This window comes from Phallusia mammillata, chromosome 7, assembly GCF_965637545.1.
Source record: "Phallusia mammillata chromosome 7, kaPhaMamm4.hap1.1, whole genome shotgun sequence".
Taxonomy (NCBI): Eukaryota; Metazoa; Chordata; class Ascidiacea; order Phlebobranchia; family Ascidiidae; genus Phallusia; species Phallusia mammillata.
In genome coordinates, this window is record NC_137258.1 from 16,854,905 (window position 1) to 16,874,463 (window position 19,559).

The following is a 19,559-nucleotide window of genomic DNA, read 5'->3' on the forward strand; positions in this document are numbered from 1 at the left end:
ACCGAGACTAAAGCGCCATGATTTAGGCGGTGATTCCCCAGCCTCTGCAAATAGATTAACATTTCTCGCAATGATTTCCCGACTATATAAATACGTGACATTGCGACCACACTGCGTTTAGCAGCAAAAGACTGTATCTCGTTATTATTTAGTTTTAATCCGATTTAGCCACACTTTAAGAAAGAAACACAGAAGTTGTTTTAGAAACGCATTCAATCGGTGATATAGTTTTAAAAATGTTGCAAAATTCCAGTTCCAAAAATTTGGCTCAGCTGCCGCTAAAGGCATTGAACAGGTGGTAAATAGCAATGTAACCTTTTTTCAAGCAGAGAAGCGCAAGAAATAGTTAGATTTGTTTCGTGTTGCTACAAACTTTTTTGACAACCATCAATGTATAACTTACTTTTAACAAGCATTTCATGTTTTTGTTTTGATGCATTTTGCAACAGGTTTAGAGCAACTGCAAGTTAGTCATGGAGAAACTGATTTGCTTCGCTTTCTTCCTTGGTCTCACTGCACAATGTCAAGCTCAGTTCAACTTTGACCTTTGGGGCAGATTTGGTTAGTATTTGTTATGTTATACTTTGTTATGTAATCCGTGTAGCTGGAAGGAAAAAAACACGCTATGAGCCTGCCAAATGGTTCCACATGAAATAAAATAAGAAGTGGTTAGAGCCGTAAGTTTTCCAACATGATTTTACCACATAGCAAACATGATTATTACTTTTGCTGGCTGGTGATTATCTGTTCTCTGCAACAAAAACTTAAGCATTCTACAGAAAAAAGTAACGAAAAATAATGTCAACAAATCAATATCATTTAATGCCATTATATCTATGATTAAATATTTGATAAAGTTGCAATTTCGTCCACAAACTTTAAAAATACCGGAACATTACCTTTATTTCATTCTATTTAATATCAATCGAAAGAGTCAAAAAGTATCAGAAAATATGATGATGGTTTTTTAACGCCGTTCCTTTGACTGACATCATTTCACGACAAAAGGCGGCTTACATTTACCAAAATGGTTAGAAAGCCACAGCCTGTTATTTTGTTTTGTCTTTATGAGGCTCGGTCAACTTTGTTTACAAGTTACCTCCCAGGCCGTGGAAAACGTATTGCCGCATCAGGCGATTAATGATTATTAAAACTCGTTTAAATCTGTTTTTTTTTCTAATAGGGATTACCACTCGTCATCCAACCGTTCCACCCGCAACGACTAGTTCTGTGCCACCCTCTACCACTCGCTCTGTGCCACCTACAACACGAGATTTTTGCAAAAGCGTGTACAAGGAGGGCAAATGTTCACCTACCGACCAAGGAACATCCTACCGCACGTTGGAAGCACCTGCAAAACATCGGGTCAGGTGCCCTACAAGTAAGAAGCACATGTAATTTGTTTTGTTTGTTTGTACCTGGATAAAGAGCTCGGTACAACATCAAGCTATTATTCAAAATACACTAAGAACGCAAAAATGCACTTCTGTCAGTGCTTTATTTTTGCCTAATATTTCTTAGTTTTCCTTATTACCGAAACATTTTTTACTACATCAAAAAATACCAATAAAATAATGAATTGTCTGCCATGAAAACTTCGTTGGTTGACAATTGTTTGTTTTGTGGCTAACAGTTTAAGGAAAAAGCATGTTTAGGAAAAAATGTTAACACTTCACAGTCATAAAGTAAAACAAATAATTTGACTTCAAACATTGTATCTCCAGTGTCTTAAGCAAATACAATCTTTATTAAACATGAAAATAATATAGTCATCAAAATCATTTATCGTCCCAAAAGTTCAACTGTTTGGGGGTTTTTTTATTGTATTTTTCGACAATCAGGCGGCAGTCCGAGAACTGAAAATTGCCCTTTGTCGTTCACGGGATTTGAACCCAGGATACTCCCGGGGACGAAACCCGATCAGGTTTTGTACATGGGTCAGGCGCGCCAGGCCATTCGGCCAAGTTTCCCGTTTGGTTTTCGTATTGTCAGAATCAGATGTTTTGCAAAGATCTTTGTCAGGAGCGGGGCAATGTGTCTAAAAGTTTATTTCAATTGTTAACAGAACGAGAAGCCTGCAACGATGGTGAACTGCTGGGGCAGCTGTTTACAGAGAGTTTTTTGGGTCCGGCAGCGAAGAAAAAGGCTGGCCAAGGTGGTCAAGTGGGTCAAGGGGGCCAAGTCGATTTAGCAGGTAGAACTCATGTGATTGGTTCCCAAGCGAAGCCGGCCCCGACTCCTAAAATTCCGAAGAGATGCTTTGAATTCAGGAATGCTCAAGGAGAAATAATTACTGGTAGTTGCAACGATGAGAGCGAGTACGTAATTCCGTCGAGATCAAAACGCTCGGTAAGGACAATTTGTGGTAATAAGTCTTGTGTTTAAAAATAAACATGGTGCTAGCAAAGTTGTTGCATTTGAGTAGGTTGTAAAACTACTTACATTGTGAAGCTTAGTGTGTGTTTATAGCGTATCAGGAGTTAAGTCTGTTTATAATACATGTGACTAGTAATTGAATGTTCTTGTAGGTCCCAGTACCTCCACCATTTATCATTCCGACGAGAAGAGATGTTCTGATTATTATGGACGAGAGTGGCAGCGTTGGTGTGTCAAACTATCACAAAGTTAGAAGAATCGCAGCAGCAATTGTTAAATGTAAGTTCAGTACAAGCAAATAGTTAAAAATAGAATAATGCAATTAGGAAGAACTTAAATGCCTAATCATCGCAATGACCCCAATTTATTTTAATTTTTATTTAAATTTTCTATTCGGTCAAATTTTGGTTACTTGGCGATGCATTTATGTGGAAGGGTAACTTAAAAAAACATATATGTGTCGGTTCATTTCTGAGCGTTTCTTGCAGGTTTTTAAACATTTTTGCATTTTCCTTGTATATTTCAAACTCACCAAAAAATTCGAAGTGTAATGTTGTCTATTTTTTGCGTTCAGTGCTTTGTGGCAATATTCGATACGACCAGAAGCTGACCAGAATTGCGATAATGTCCTTTGACCAGTATTATCACTTCCACGTCCCCCTGTTCAAATTCTACAGCAATCCAGATGCATTGGCATCATTCATCTTGAACAACATCAAGTTCGTCCTTATATTTTTACTTCTTTTTACCACTGCGCCTGAAGTGACACTATTCTTGCATGCATGTACGGCATCACAAAGACGATTTGAATGATTGCGTATAAGTGACAATTGTGTTTGGTGACGTATTAATGGACCGATGGTTCGCAGTAAACCAGAGCACTGGCAACAGTTTCCTTTTGACGCTGTTGCATGTAGAACATTCCAGTAAAATGATAATGCACCTGAAAACTACGTTTGTTTTACGTTTTGTCTGCAAACTGTTTTTGCCCAGGTATCATTCCTACTCTGCAGGAAGAACGTGTATGGCAAAGGCCTTACGTTTTGGTTACGAAATCATGCTTTCGACTGCTTTGGGAGGCAGAAGAAAAGAATTGGACGTGGAACAGGATATTATTCTCATTACTGACGGGTCGGTAAAGTTACAGCAAAATTTAAGCCTACTAAGAGCAATTCGCAAACTTGTAGATAAATTATATTCGTTCGACTGTTAGAGCATTGTCCATCAACCCTGAGTTTAAATATACTTTAAAAGGGTTTCGTGAGTCCGCGATAATCCCCAATTTGCGAACCTATGTGACCGTTAAAGCAGTGTTTCCCTAAAATAAATATTTCAACTCCAGACTTTTTTATTTTATCTTACACTTTCGTTGACTGCGCATATAAGACCTAAAAATTTTAAGAAATATTTCTCTGATAGCAGTTTGCTTTAAACACTTTATCCGTATGCTCTTCAATGATTGCTTTTTACTGTTATTTGTACTGCAAAATAATGTCACTATTTACTAGATAAATTACCAAGCATGCTGCAAAGTATGTGTGATTAAATGCGCCAAGGTAACCCCTATTTGCCGTCTTTTTGTAGTTGTGCAAACTGTAGAAAAGGAGGTTCAATTCGGGAAACATTGGAAGCTGTGTCTTACGAAATGAAAGCAGTTGGAATCCATGTTTACGTTATCGGGATCGCCGTTGGTCGTGGAAGAGATGATTGCAAGAAGAACTTACAGGTACAAGAATTCGTTAATAATTTACAAACAACGACTTAGTTCTATACTGCATATTAATTTCGTTGTACAAACCTCTTTCCAAACGTTCATTTATGTGAATCTATAGCGTGCTGTGGTTGAACAAAATTCTGTCCGTTGTTGGTAAAATAATATGTATTTTGCATTTTCCGCCAAACTGTTTTTTATTTAAATAGAGCTAATACTTTTCTGAATAGGCTGGTAGCATATAATTCATCATAGGCAAAAAGCTAGATCATTAAATTGACTAAAACAAAGTAATACTGTTTTTTCATCTTAAGATGAACATAAATTTATACATCTGGATTAGCACCAAAACTTTCATGCAGACCAGCGATCGCGGCACACTCATTTATAAATCATAGTACGCCAAGCCTATTAGGTGTCATGCCGAACCAGTCGGTCAATGCGCGTTCTAATAAGGCAAGGCATGGGCTAAAAAGGTAGTATACATACGGTGGGATTCGAATCCACGACATGCGTTATTTCGGGACTCGCGCTCTACCAACTGAGCAACACAGGCTCGGCGATGAGCCTGATTTTATCAAAGCCGGTTCTTGAACAAAACTATCAAAAACAACAACTAAGATTTTTTAAAACAATTTTACTCGAATACAGGTCCTAGCTCAGGGTGGACGTTGCTATCATTTCTTCTATCTTGATCGATGGGATTACGATGTTGACAATTTCCTTCAACAACTCGAGAAACCTCCTGGCAACCAATGTCTCAACACATTTGAACATCCTCTTGGACTTTGCCTTCCGGCAATTCCAGGTGGATAAATTTCGGAACATACCACCGTTTCCAGACCAAAGTGCATTTCCCTGATGGTTTAATTTTGCATACATAAACAACTTTTCAATAAATTCGTGTGTGTTATCACTTGGTTTTATGCAAGAAAATCAGTACGAAAAAATGAACTTTTTGAAACAAAGTTGCTCAAATTTTTTGTACTTTTGAATAATCGCATTTTGGTGCAGTCAGCAGGTGTCTTTGTTTTTTGGTGGGCAAAATTACACAATTACAATGAATGAAAAGAGTAACAGCCACCTGTATGCGGTGAAACCAACTATTCTTTAAATATAGCTGTTATAGAAGGGGCTAAACAAAATGCGGCATAGCTTTCAGCCTTTTTAGCCAATGCTATAGCCAGGGTGGCCATTGACATGGACCGCAAAATAAGAACAATCAAAAAATTAAATTATTACAGGAAACGAAACAAACCTTTATGAACAAAGCATTTGTACGAGCCATGACAAATTTTATTCTATATTTTTTGCCAGATACAATCTGTCCTAGCAACTCCTTGTTCGTAGAAAATACTTCGTGCATCTCATGACAGCTCAGGTATAGGTTTACTTGTATTTGTAGCAGGGATTTGACTAAAAAAAACATTCCCACATACGCTTTGATTGAATACCCTATGACGTGCAACTCCCCCGATATATCTTTTATCATGTCACAAAATCTCGGCGCAGAACATGATTTGGTATTTACGCAACACTGGATTGCATAGGATAAAGATAAAACTTTTGTAATTGTTGAGAAAAGGGCCATATCCCTCAAAACAAGGACAAATCGTACAAATAAGGACGGTATGGCAACCCTGGCTATAGCCCATTTAAATCCCAATGCCCTATTTTCTTAAAGCAGTGGTTCTCAAACTTTTTTTGTTGCGATGAAATAAAATAAGAAGTGGTTAGAGCCGTAAGTTTTCCAACATGATTTTACCACATAGCAAACATGATTATTACTTTTGCTGGCTGGTGATTATCTGTTCTCTGTAACAAAAACTTAAGCATTCTACAGAAAAAAGTAACGAAAAATAATGTCAACAAATCAATATCATTTAATGCCATTATATCTATGATTAAATATTTGATAAAGTTGCAATTTCGTCCACAAACTTTAAAAATACCGGAACATTACCTTTATTTCATTCTATTTAATATCAATCGAAAGAGTCAAAAAGTATCAGAAAATATGATGATGGTTTTTTAACGCCGTTCCTTTGACTGACATCATTTCACGACAAAAGGCGGCTTACATTTACCAAAATGGTTAGAAAGCCACAGCCTGTTATTTTGTTTTGTCTTTATGAGGCTCGGTCAACTTTGTTTACAAGTTACCTCCCAGGCCGTGGAAAACGTATTGCCGCATCAGGCGATTAATGATTATTAAAACTCGTTTAAATCTGTTTTTTTTCTAATAGGGATTACCACTCGTCATCCAACCGTTCCACCCGCAACGACTAGTTCTGTGCCACCCTCTACCAATCGCTCTGTGCCACCTACAACACAAAAGCCTGCATCTGACGGAGATTTTTGCAAAAGCGTGTACAAGGAGGGCAAATGTTCACCTACCGACCAAGGAACATCCTACCGCACGTTGGAAGCACCTGCAAAACATCGGGTCAGCTGCCCTACAAGTAAGAAGCACATGTAATTTGTTTTGTTTGTTTGTACCTGGATAAAGAGCTCGGTACAACATCAAGCTATTATTCAAAATACACTAAGAACGCAAAAATGCACTTCTGTCAGTGCTTTATTTTTGCCTAATATTTCTTAGTTTTCCTTATTACCGAAACATTTTTTACTACATCAAAAAATACCAATAAAATAATGAATTGTCTGCCATGAAAACTTCGTTGGTTGACAATTGTTTGTTTTGTGGCTAACAGTTTAAGGAAAAAGCATGTTTAGGAAAAAATGTTAACACTTCACAGTCATAAAGTAAAACAAATAATTTGACTTCAAACATTGTATCTCCAGTGTCTTAAGCAAATACAATCTTTATTAAACATGAAAATAATATAGTCATCAAAATCATTTATCGTCCCAAAAGTTCAACTGTTTGGGGGTTTTTTTATTGTATTTTTCGACAATCAGGCGGCAGTCCGAGAACTGAAAATTGCCCTTTGTCGTTCACGGGATTTGAACCCAGGATACTCCCGGGGACGAAACCCGATCAGGTTTTGTACATGGGTCAGGCGCGCCAGGCCATTCGGCCAAGTTTCCCGTTTGGTTTTCGTATTGTCAGAATCAGATGTTTTGCAAAAATCTTTGTCAGGAGCGGGGCAATGTGTCTAAAAGTTTATTTCAATTGTTAACAGAACGAGAAGCCTGCAACGATGGTGAACTGCTGGGGCAGCTGTTTACAGAGAGTTTTTTGGGTCCGGCAGCGAAGAAAAAGGCTGGCCAAGGTGGTCAAGTGGGTCAAGGGGGCCAAGTCGATTTAGCAGGTAGAACTCATGTGATTGGTTCCCAAGCGAAGCCGGCCCCGACTCCTAAAATTCCGAAGGGATGCTTTGAATTCAAGAATGCTCAAGGAGAAATAATTACTGGTAGTTGCAACGATGAGAGCGAGTACGTAATTCCGTCGAGATCAAAACGCTCGGTAAGGACAATTTGTGGTAATAAGTCTTGTGTTTAAAAATAAACATGGTGCTAGCAAAGTTGTTGCATTTGAGTAGGTTGTAAAACTACTTACATTGTGAAGCTTAGTGTGTGTTTATAGCGTATCAGGAGTTAAGTCTGTTTATAATACATGTGACTAGTAATTGAATGTTCTTGTAGGTCCCAGTACCTCCACCATTTATCATTCCGACGAGAAGAGATGTTCTGATTATTATGGACGAGAGTGGCAGCGTTGGTGTTACAAACTATCACAAAGTTAGAAGAATCGCAGCAGCAATTGTTAAATGTAAGTTCAGTACAAGCAAATAGTTAAAAATAGAATAATGCAATTAGGAAGAACTTAAATGCCTAATCATCGCAATGACCCCAATTTATTTTAATTTTTATTTAAATTTTCTATTCGGTCAAATTTTGGTTACTTGGCGATGCATTTATGTGGAAGGGTAACTTAAAAAAAAACATATATGTGTCGGTTCATTTCTGAGCGTTTCTTGCAGGTTTTTAAACATTTTTGCATTTTCCTTGTATATTTCAAACTCACCAAAAAATTCGAAGTGTAATGTTGTCTATTTTTTGCGTTCAGTGCTTTGTGGCAATATTCGATACGACCAGAAGCTGACCAGAATTGCGATAATGTCCTTTGACCAGTATTATCACTTCCACGTCCCCCTGTTCAAATTCTACAGCAATCCAGATGCATTGGCATCATTCATCTTGAACAACATCAAGTTCGTCCTTATATTTTTACTTCTTTTTACCACTGCGCCTGAAGTGACACTATTCTTGCATGCATGTACGGCATCACAAAGACGATTTGAATGATTGCGTATAAGTGACAATTGTGTTTGGTGACGTATTAATGGACCGATGGTTCGCAGTAAACCAGAGCACTGGCAACAGTTTCCTTTTGGCGCTGTTGCATGTAGAACATTCCAGTAAAATGATAATGCACCTGAAAACTACGTTTGTTTTACGTTTTGTCTGCAAACTGTTTTTGCCCAGGTATCATTCCTACTCTGCAGGAAGAACGTGTATGGCAAAGGCCTTACGTTTTGGTTACGAAATCATGCTTTCGACTGCTTTGGGAGGCAGAAGAAAAGAATTGGACGTGGAACAGGATATTATTCTCATTACTGACGGGTCGGTAAAGTTACAGCAAAATTTAAGCCTACTAAGAGCAATTCGCAAACTTGTAGATAAATTATATTCGTTCGACTGTTAGAGCATTGTCCATCAACCCTGAGTTTAAATATACTTTAAAAGGGTTTCGTGAGTCCGCGATAATCCCCAATTTGCGAACCTATGTGACCGTTAAAGCAGTGTTTCCCTAAAATAAATATTTCAACTCCAGACTTTTTTATTTTATCTTACACTTTCGTTGACTGCGCATATAAGACCTAAAAATTTTAAGAAATATTTCTCTGATAGCAGTTTGCTTTAAACACTTTATCCGTATGCTCTTCAATGATTGCTTTTTACTGTTATTTGTACTGCAAAATAATGTCACTATTTACTAGATAAATTACCAAGCATGCTGCAAAGTATGTGTGATTAAATGCGCCAAGGTAACCCCTATTTGCCGTCTTTTTGCAGTTGTGCAAACTGTAGAAAAGGAGGTTCAATTCGGGAAACATTGGAAGCTGTGTCTTACGAAATGAAAGCAGTTGGAATCCATGTTTACGTTATCGGGATCGCCGTTGGTCGTGGAAGAGATGATTGCAAGAAGAACTTACAGGTACAAGAATTCGTTAATAATTTACAAACAACGACTTAGTTCTATCCTGCATATTAATTTCGTTGTACAAACCTCTTTCCAAACGTTCATTTATGTGAATCTATAGCGTGCTGTGGTTGAACAAAATTCTGTCCGTTGTTGGTAAAATAATATGTATTTTGCATTTTCCGCCAAACTGTTTTTTATTTAAATAGAGCTAATACTTTTCTGAATAGGCTGGTAGCATATAATTCATCATAGGCAAAAAGCTAGATCATTAAATTGACTAAAACAAAGTAATACTGTTTTTTCATCTTAAGATGAACATAAATTTATACATCTGGATTAGCACCAAAACTTTCATGCAGACCAGCGATCGCGGCACACTCATTTATAAATCATAGTACGCCAAGCCTATTAGGTGTCATGCCGAACCAGTCGGTCAATGCGCGTTCTAATAAGGCAAGGCATGGGCTAAAAAGGTAGTATACATACGGTGGGATTCGAATCCACGACATGCGTTATTTCGGGACTCGCGCTCTACCAACTGAGCAACACAGGCTCGGCGATGAGCCTGATTTTATCAAAGCCGGTTCTTGAACAAAACTATCAAAAACAACAACTAAGATTTTTTAAAACAATTTTACTCGAATACAGGTCCTAGCTCAGGGTGGACGTTGCTATCATTTCTTCTATCTTGATCGATGGGATTACGATGTTGACAATTTCCTTCAACAACTCGAGAAACCTCCTGGCAACCAATGTCTCAACACATTTGAACATCCTCTTGGACTTTGCCTTCCGGCAATTCCAGGTGGATAAATTTCGGAACATACCACCGTTTCCAGACCAAAGTGCATTTCCCTGATGGTTTAATTTTGCATACATAAACAACTTTTCAATAAATTCGTGTGTGTTATCACTTGGTTTTATGCAAGAAAATCAGTACGAAAAAATGAACTTTTTGAAACAAAGTTACTCAAATTTTTTGTACTTTTGAATAATCGCATTTTGGTGCAGTCAGCAGGTGTCTTTGTTTTTTGGTGGGCAAAATTACACAATTACAATGAATGAAAAGTGTAACAGCCACCTGTATGCGGTGAAACCAACTATTCTTTAAATATAGCTGTTATAGAAGGGGCTAAACAAAATGCGGCAAAGCTTTCAGCCTTTTTAGCCAATGCTATAGCCAGGGTGGCCATTGACATGGACCGCAAAATAAGAACAATCAAAAAATTAAATTATTACAGGAAACGAAACAAACCTTTATGAACAAAGCATTTGTACGAGCCATGACAAATTTTATTCTATATTTTTTGCCAGATACAATCTGTCCTAGCAACTCCTTGTTCGTAGAAAATACTTCGTGCATCTCATGACAGCTCAGGTATAGGTTTACTTGTATTTGTAGCAGGGATTTGACTAAAAAAAACATTCCCACATACGCTTTGATTGAATACCCTATGACGTGCAACTCCCCCGATATATCTTTTATCATGTCACAAAATCTCGGCGCAGAACATGATTTGGTATTTACGCAACACTGGATTGCAGAGGATAAAGATAAAAACTTTTGTAATTGTTGAGAAAAGGGCCATATCCCTCAAAACAAGGACAAATCGTACAAATAAGGACGGTATGGCAACCCTGGCTATAGCCCATTTAAATCCCAATGCCCTATTTTCTTAAAGCAGTGGTTCTCAAACTTTTTTTGTTGCGACGCCTCTGGAAAAATTCCGTTGACTTGCGACGCACTAGCAAATAAAAGTTAATCAGGAAACTTATTATTAAAGTGGTGTTTATTGATACAACAACATAAAGTCACGAAACGGAACTTTTCTGCGACGCCCTTGGAAAATTGAAACGACGCACCAGAGCGTTGCGACGCAAAGTTTGAGAACTACTGGCTTAAAGCCTTAAATGAATCGTGACATTTTCAAACACTAACTTTATATAAGTCAATGTCACAACACAACGTTGTTTAAACAAGGTTGTACATGGCATCCATGAAAAAAGAGACAATGGTAAAGTTTTAAGATTGACATCGTCAAAATCCAATTGCCTTCCTGCGAATCGAGCGTCAATGCCATTTTGGGAACATGGTTATTAGCTTGAGTTGATGATCTTGTTATACGTTTGTATAAATGTTGGGATGAAATACGTGATGTAAGTAATGAATTAAAACATTTGTTTTACTGCTGTAATTAAACGCAAAAAGATGCACTGAGGTAGGACAGTCTGTTTAAGTAATTGTTTAAAAACTTCAAATAGGGTTACAGTTAGACACAGCATTTAGTAACAGTCGAATCTCTACGACAAGATAGTTGCATATATTTTTACGATACTATCCTGGGCATCTAAGTTTAGCGAAAAAGTATTTTTAAAGATTAATATAAATAAATTTCATTTAAATGCCTTCTGACTCATGCTCTTTGCAGCAAAATGTCACAAATTGCAGCGGAAAGCACCAGAGTTGCATAAAAATAATGAAAATTTATACCAATCTATTTCTGTTCTGTAAAACTACATTCCCTCTGGCGTTTGCGGTTTACCTTTTAAGCCATGTCACAAACAAGGTGTATGGCTATGGTCACGTCCACTGAGTAAATTAGCGATTGATGATTAATTTCAAAAAGTCCCGAGGATGAAAATACGTTTATGTAACAAAACAACAATAAATACCACCGTGAATGATTTAAAGACGAGCGTCCCTATACATTCCTACATATACAATCTAGACACATCAGTCAAAATATGCGCGTGTTGGCAAGACTGTACGCAAACTTTGCAAACCGATATTTTTAATCCCAATTTCAATGAACTGTAATTTTTCTTTCTTCACACGAATGTGCATTCGCTTTTAATTACTGTGAAATCGGTTTATTTGGCCAAAATATCAACAAAGTCTTTATTTTGCGATTTTGCACAAATTTTAAGTTTGAAAGGGTTCGGGCCTAAAAGATGTGAGATTACTTACAAAAGTCAAATTAAAAAGGAAAATCTAAATTAAAAAGCTTATCACAAAGGCAAAGTAAGAAATAAAAGAAACATATGACCTTTAATGTCGGGACGTCTTTGTGTGTTAAATTATGGTTCATGTGTATTAAAGCGTTTTTTAACAACATACGGATAAAAGCGTGTTAAATAAAAAGTCATTGGGCATTTTTTTTACCTGAGGCTAAAAAATAACGCGTCATTTAACGATCGGGTGAAGTGAAATTCCTGTTTACGACAATTACGACCTTTAAATTCGTTTATAAATAAATCAATATTTGCATAAGTGGCTGTTAGTACACACATTTGATAGAGGGAAACGTAACGCAATTACGTGCCTCCGTATACAACATTTTTGTTTATATCCCACATATGTTAGTGCAAAGCGCGCCTACGATGCCTATAAGGTATGTACCCTAAGTGGTAAAAGCAATCACGTAACTTTACAATTAGTGTCATTAATTGACGAATTCAATTGTCGCCTGTCGCCATTTGTATTTCAACTGCGCACGTCCAACCAACCCACGAAGTACAAAACAAATCCAGCCTTGGGCAAGAAATTCCTTGACCTGTAAACCAATAATAGCAAAAGTTTCCTAGTTTGTAGCTGCAGTGTTCTATATTTAAGCAAAGATTTTATAGCAGGAGCCAGTGTACATTTGGCATATGTCCCAGACTTGCACTCATGTGTTGTTTAAGTATTGCTTATTACACGAGGCGATTAACGTACAAAATGTCAAACTGTATTCTAGATTTTTATGAATGCAATAACCAAAAGTTTGTAAAGATGTGAGCAAGAAGTTTTAGTGAACACTTATCAACGTATTCTACTTCATAATCGAGTTGAAGTGAGTTTGCAACAAGCATGGTTTTGACATGTTTTTTTTTGCAAATGTTTTCAAGGAAATCAGATGTCCAAACACATCGGGTAGTTGCGTTTCGCCAGAAACCGCAACAGACATTCGGTTTCGGTGTTTTTTCATAATTAATTATCAAATCGTGACAAATATTGTCGTTGCGAATCTGCTTGCGCAATTCAGTCTAAAAGTTTAACCAGTTTGCAGCAATTGCAAATAATTGCAGTTAAGCACGATTTGAAAATGTACTTTTATATTTATTTTTAGTCTGAATTTTGTAGTTAAGTAGTCTGAAGATTTTGAAACGTGAATGTAATTTATGACACCGTCAGTGTATATATACATCTGAAACACCAGGCAAGCAAGTAAAAAGTGTATTATCGTTTGAGAACGAAAGAATCCAGTTTGCCAAGATATTAGTAACAAGATGTTCCCATGAAAGTAAAATTATCTCTTCGATATGCTGTGGTTAAAGTACGTAAACCTTTGTTGTCTTTAGTTATTTATTTCAGTTGTTAGGATATACAAACTTTATGCAATGAAGTTGGTTTGCCTGGCAGTGTTGCTTTCTGCAGTGGCTGTGGTCAATGGCCAAAACCTATTTTCGCGACCCAACTGGTACAACTATTTTTGTAAGTACATTTTTAAGGTTTTCATATAGTGCTATGAGTGTTTTAACAGTTTAAATATTGTATCATGAACATTAAATCTCGGTGCTGCAAACAAATATTAATTGAGGTCACCGGTGGAGCCTACTTCTGCAAAATGCATTTGTTTTTTCTCCAAAACAGTACAGAAAAATCGAAATCTACTTAATTTAAACGTGGTTAAATAATAACAATTTTATTATTGTTTTGTTTTTTTCTTGCAGTCAACCAAATACCATCTACGACGTTTCAATTTCCTCCCGTATATACTCCGCCACAAATCTATATTCCTCAGACCACCAGGAAACCAGTATACCCAATAACCACACCAAAACCAAAAATATTGTGCAAGTATGGAAAGTGGAATCCCTGCACATTACAAACAACCCATCAGAGTCGAACAGCTCCGTACCACCAAAGAAATTACTGTCCAACAGGTATTTGCTGATTACCTTTAACATGGTTATGAAACAAAAATATGTCCTATTATTATTGTAAGTTCATACCGTATTATTTTTTTGTAAGTAATACAGAAAGTAAATACAGTAGAACAGGCACTATTAGTTCTACTCGATTTGACATTAAACTGCTTAAGATGATATAGGCTTTATCGCACCCTTTTATCAAAAAATGTTGAGTTAATTTCTTTGTGCGCACATTTTATTATAATTAGCAGACACGCTTGGCTTCTGTATCCGCCTGTTGCTGTTTTTGCATGCTTTTGAACACATTATATCCACCTTTTGGTGATAGCGAAATAGCATCCAGATAATGAACTGATTTCTAGTGACTTAGATGTTAATTTGAAAAAGTTTTAATCAGACAAAAAGTATTTCCTTGTGCTTTCATATCGTTTGCATGTCACGAAAAAGCAGCAATTATGGGAAATTCCAGTCGACCATGTTTTGCTTGTGAAAATGTTGTCAGAGAGAATTACTTAAACATCCCTATTTTTCAGAGAAAAGAGTATGCCAAACAGGCACCCTTCTTGCAAACCTTTTTGTGGAAAGTCTCCTACAGCCGCCTGCTGAAAAAGCCAGCTCTCAAGCAACATCTGGAGGTTCAACTGGTGGAGGCTCAAGTTCAGCTGGAGGTGAGAGTGTTAAGAATCCTAAAGAGTTTGCACCTGAAAAGTTGGTACTGGCGCATGCAAAAATGTTTTCATTAAGGTTTTTGAATGTTGTATTGCAAAAAAGCAGCATTAAATAGGGTGAAGGTATTCAGGTAGTTACATCATAGGTTTAATTGTAGACACGGCATCTTCAGTATTTTTTTATGTTGTGTCTTTAATCCAAATGATTCAACCTATCCGTTAGTTGCAAATTTACAGAACAGTAAAGCGATAGGTTCTTAATGTCATTGTATAACTTCAGTATGGCATTGACCAGCAAGTCCTTTGGCCCTGAATTGCCCTAATTATGCAAAACGCAATGATGCTAAATACACTCAGTAATAACATTGAGATACCACAGGAGGGGGAGGAGGCGGAGGAGGCGGAGGAGGCGGAGCAGGAGGCGGAGTGGGAGGACCAGTCCAACTTGCTGGACGAAATCATAACATCCTCTCTGTGCGACCACCATCAAACCAGCTTCCCGCATTTTTAGGAAATCTTACCAATAATTTTCCAAAACCCAAACCCATAGTAACCGCCACCGTAAAACCAACAACCAAGCCGCCTAAAAAGAAATGTGTTGAGATTTACTCGCCGTCAGATCCAACAAAACTGTTGGCGGGAAACTGCAACAGAGGACTTTATGCAGTTCCAACAAGGGCAAAGAGAATGGTGAGAAATATTTGTTCTTCCTTTAGGCCAGTGGACATTTGCAGTCTTAAGCTACGGTAAAACATATTCTTACCTTATGTCTCCAAAGACTTTTAGATGTTAAATCAAATTAAAGTAATTGACCCCAAAACATTATTTTGACACTATCCTTTACCGCTTGCTTTATTGTTTCTTACCCTTAGGGTTAAGAACCCTTCCCACGCGGTCCGTGTCTGGGGTTAGTTTTGAGCGCATTTCTGACATACGAATTTAATGTTTGTGTCTCTTGTAAGATCATCGACAATAAAACATAGTCAATTCGCCTAACTTTTATGAACTATTTTACCATTACTTACCTAATATCATTTTGTCTCACAGATTTGTCTTCTGTAGTGGTAATAAACTTCAACGCGAAACGAAACTGAGGATAAAATGGTTTTTGTATTAGTTTTATTTGCAATTTTTCAGGACCCGTAATGTGCTTGTTATGAGTTTGAACGAACTTAAATCCCTTTTTTTAGGCTCCGGTGCAAAAGAAGCGAGACCTGGTCTTTATGTTGGATGAAAGTGGGAGCGTTGGAATACGTAGATTTGACAAAGTGAAAAGAATTGCTGCTGCCATTGTTAAAGGTGAAATCCAACGCTAGATTAACATCAAATCAACAACAAACACGAACTCAATGCTTGAGTCAGAAAATATGTGCACTGTGGTTTGTTTTTACACCTCTTTTATGGCGTAAAAGGGTTTTACTATTATTTTATGCAAGTTTGGTAGTTTTGCAATGGACAAACACGAAACTTTTTAAAATTCAATTAAAAGTTGGCGCCCTTTTTCGTTCGTCCAGACACAAATATTGTCTTTTCAAAGTACAATCGTTAGGCCTATATGTGCTAGGTCCAACTTGCACTTAAAACTCTACATGTTGGCAGAAAAGTTCAATTAAAAACCCTGTAAATTGTACCAAAATGGAAAATGACTGTTTTAAGTTATTAATTGCACGAAGAAGCAACTGAAGCCTAATTGAATCATCGGAATGATTGGAATTTAATTGACCTGCTTAGTGTCGCACAAATTAATCTGTCGATAATCGACTTACATCAAAAAGCGCAAGCTTGGGTTTTTGCAGTGAATACCAGATGAAAATAACACAGAAATTCCCTCAAAGAACGTTAAAAACAATGTCATTTAATTCTTGACCGCGTTTACACATACGCTATCAGATAATTAGCGACTAAATATAGCAATTATATTGCGTACGTACGTTTCCTGTTTGAAAGTCCACGTTGAATAGGGAAATTGGTTTAACTTAGTTTAAATGCACATTAAACTTTAACACCGTTTTTGCGAATTTGAATGCAACTAACTATTCTAAACGTAATAGATTAGGTAGGTTGGTCGCTCCATAAATAACACACCACGCTTTCTGCAAATATTTTCTTTTTCGTGCAGTGTAAAAAGAAGTGCTTTGGTGTGTCATAAACGGGTTTAATTGCATTACCTTTCTACAACGCATCCTAATCTTTTCAAACCCTTTTGAGACGGGTTTGTCACAACCTACTGGAGTGCAAACAATTTCACACTTGGTGTTTATCCAATTACGACCGTAAAATGCTAAATTTTCTGCAGTGCTTTGTGGCAACGTGAGGTATTCAAAACAGTACACACATATTGCTGTGATCTCGTTTGATGCAAAGGTCCACACCCACGTTTCAATCAACTATTATCTACAAAACCCTGACCTACTGGCAAAGAAAATCTTAGAAGACATTAGGTGAGTCAAAAGTACACCAAACATACTTGCCCAATGTTTTAACATTCTCAATTTTAATACCTCGCTCATAAAGCAGGTTTACATTCACACGTTACTGGTGAAGACAATCATAAAAGCATGCTACTTTTTTTACAGACAGGCCTAATAGAATAAATCTTCAATTTGGATTTACTATTTTTAGTTTTGATGTTGGAGCTTTACTTAACTGATTCCATAGTGGTAAAAAATGTTACACAAGAGGCCACGACAAGATTCAAAATTTCAACTTTGGTTGCACAATGCAGTTATGCAGCAATGTTGCAGGACCAAAACAAAATGCCTGAAACTAAACCAAAAAACACTTTCAGATATAACAGCACAACACATGGAAGAACTTGCATGAGTAAAGCTCTGCGATCAGTTTATTACGATCAATTCCTAAAAAGCTACCGATGGAACGATGCCAATGTGGAGAAAGATGTGATTATGATTACAGACGGGTAACACCAATTTGTTCGTTACTTTTTTCAAACACTTACACAAATATAACTTGTGCTAAAAAGACTGTTCCGCGTGTTAAAACACACTTTTAAAATATTAACTTAAGCTGACTCTAATAAGCTACCATACAGTAGAACATTCAGTTTAGCGGGCTAATTCGCTGGTTTCTTTTACAGTTGTGCAAATTGTGCCACCCAGCAATATAATTCTTTTGGAGGCCATAGTTATTATGGAAGTTCAAGCAATTCCGTGATTAAGAGCATTCAAAACTGGTCAAATATTTTCATAGAAAATAACATTCATGTGTATGTCATTGGAATCGGTTTGCGAAGCAACTGCAAACATATTCTGAAGGTAAAGTTTATGTGTTATTATCACACTGGTTTTGTTATCCATCTCAACTTTAACATTTCTTTACAAACATGAGTAGTTAATATACGAGTTAAACTTCTATAAAATATTGTTAACTGGACTTAACGCGCCCCTCTTATCCCATAACCACTTGATACTTTTACAGATTATGGCCCAAGGTGGAAGATGCTATCACTTTTTTTACCTTGATAAATGGGATTATGATGTGGACAGTTTTATTCAGCAGCTGGAGTTTCCTCCCAACAACAGATGCATTAATTTTTTGGAACATCCAAGCCAACAGTGTCTGTGAACACATTTCATCGATTAACAAATATCTTATCTGTGTACATACTTGTTTGTTATCTTGCTGCGTAAAATATAAATACTTCATTGTAACTTTTTTCTTATTGTTTGTCTGTTATTTACAAGCAAAACATATCAAATTCTTGGGAACACAAGCCCGAAAACCTTGGTACAATTTTTGACCTGCTTACCATACAGTTATTAGGACTATTTAAATGTTGGCTACAGTACGCAATATTTTACATGGTCAAGTTGTGTTTAGGTAATTACGCTTGGTAAAAAAAACATAGCGACACAATTGCACAAAAACAATCACTGAGTCAAAACGTTACGTAGGCTAGGCTACCAACTTCAACTTGTTAGAAACCGTCAAAAATTAAATCCACTTCGGCTATTTTAGCACGTTTAAAATATATTTAACGTTTCTTTCGTTTAAATATGCTACATGCAAAAGTTCAATTGAACAGAAATACTTCTCCACTAATTTTGTTCAACTATAAAATACGACCACTAAACAGGCTACTTACAGCACAAAATGAAACTGTACGTACGTGTACAGCACAAAGATTTACCTTTACCGCCAAGTCCCTATGTGACGTTAGGTATTTCACCCCCATCAACGCACGCGCTTTGGTACGTCGTAGCAAATAAACTCAGATTAATGTTTTATGCTCACTAGCGCCCACTAGAATTTTCAGGTTCATATCTCAAACTGCTGAAATAAAGTTAGCGTGATTGTAATTGTTTAGCAAAAATCGGAAAAAACTTAACTTCGCGGTGTTATGCTCAAGAACCGTTCGATCCAAACTCACTTGCCTGTCATCTGACCTCCCCACTAGCATTTATTGACTTTCTAACGAGCACTACAAAAAGATGAAGTTGCTTATCTTAAAGCGCAACCTATGGTACATGAGAGGTTTTCATGTGGTACGCGAGTAACTTTCTGCTGTGCTGGTGCACTAGAGTTGCCAGACGTCAGGAATTTTTCCGACACGTCCGGAATTCGGGCCTAAAATTTTTTAAACAAAAAAATGTTGATGCTGATTGCCGAATGTGAATTTCAATTTCTTAGCAGAGCAACTCTGTGCAACAAGTTTTATTATTGTTACGTCAGCGCATGCCCGAATTGTAGCGAGATC

The 19,559-nt window shown here is 37.0% G+C and overlaps 3 protein-coding genes across 3 annotated transcripts; all 3 read left to right on the forward strand.

Annotated features, from left to right (window-relative positions):
* The first annotated feature begins 473 nt into the window (after positions 1-473).
* LOC145239051 (uncharacterized) lies at positions 474-4,957 on the forward strand. The gene is made up of 8 exons (XM_080102338.1): positions 474-561; positions 1,184-1,381; positions 2,066-2,349; positions 2,529-2,655; positions 2,951-3,095; positions 3,370-3,507; positions 3,961-4,102; positions 4,739-4,957. Exons 1-8 carry the CDS (start codon positions 474-476, stop codon positions 4,901-4,903), a joined length of 1,287 nt encoding a protein of 428 aa, XP_079958464.1. The 3' UTR covers positions 4,904-4,957.
* A 2,770-nt stretch (positions 4,958-7,727) lies between these two features.
* Positions 7,728-8,671, forward strand: LOC145238754 (uncharacterized). The gene is made up of 2 exons (XM_080102014.1): positions 7,728-7,823; positions 8,121-8,671. The coding sequence occupies exons 1-2, from the start codon at positions 7,751-7,753 to the stop codon at positions 8,357-8,359; spliced, it is 312 nt and encodes a 103-aa protein (XP_079958140.1). The 5' UTR covers positions 7,728-7,750; the 3' UTR covers positions 8,360-8,671.
* Positions 8,672-13,612: 4,941 nt separating this feature from the next.
* On the forward strand, positions 13,613-18,513 carry LOC145239052 (uncharacterized). Its single transcript, XM_080102339.1, has 9 exons — positions 13,613-13,734; positions 13,974-14,186; positions 14,708-14,842; positions 15,222-15,532; positions 16,033-16,141; positions 17,139-17,283; positions 17,631-17,762; positions 17,940-18,117; positions 18,281-18,513. The coding sequence occupies exons 1-9, from the start codon at positions 13,641-13,643 to the stop codon at positions 18,425-18,427; spliced, it is 1,464 nt and encodes a 487-aa protein (XP_079958465.1). The 5' UTR covers positions 13,613-13,640; the 3' UTR covers positions 18,428-18,513.
* Positions 18,514-19,559: the final 1,046 nt, after the last annotated feature.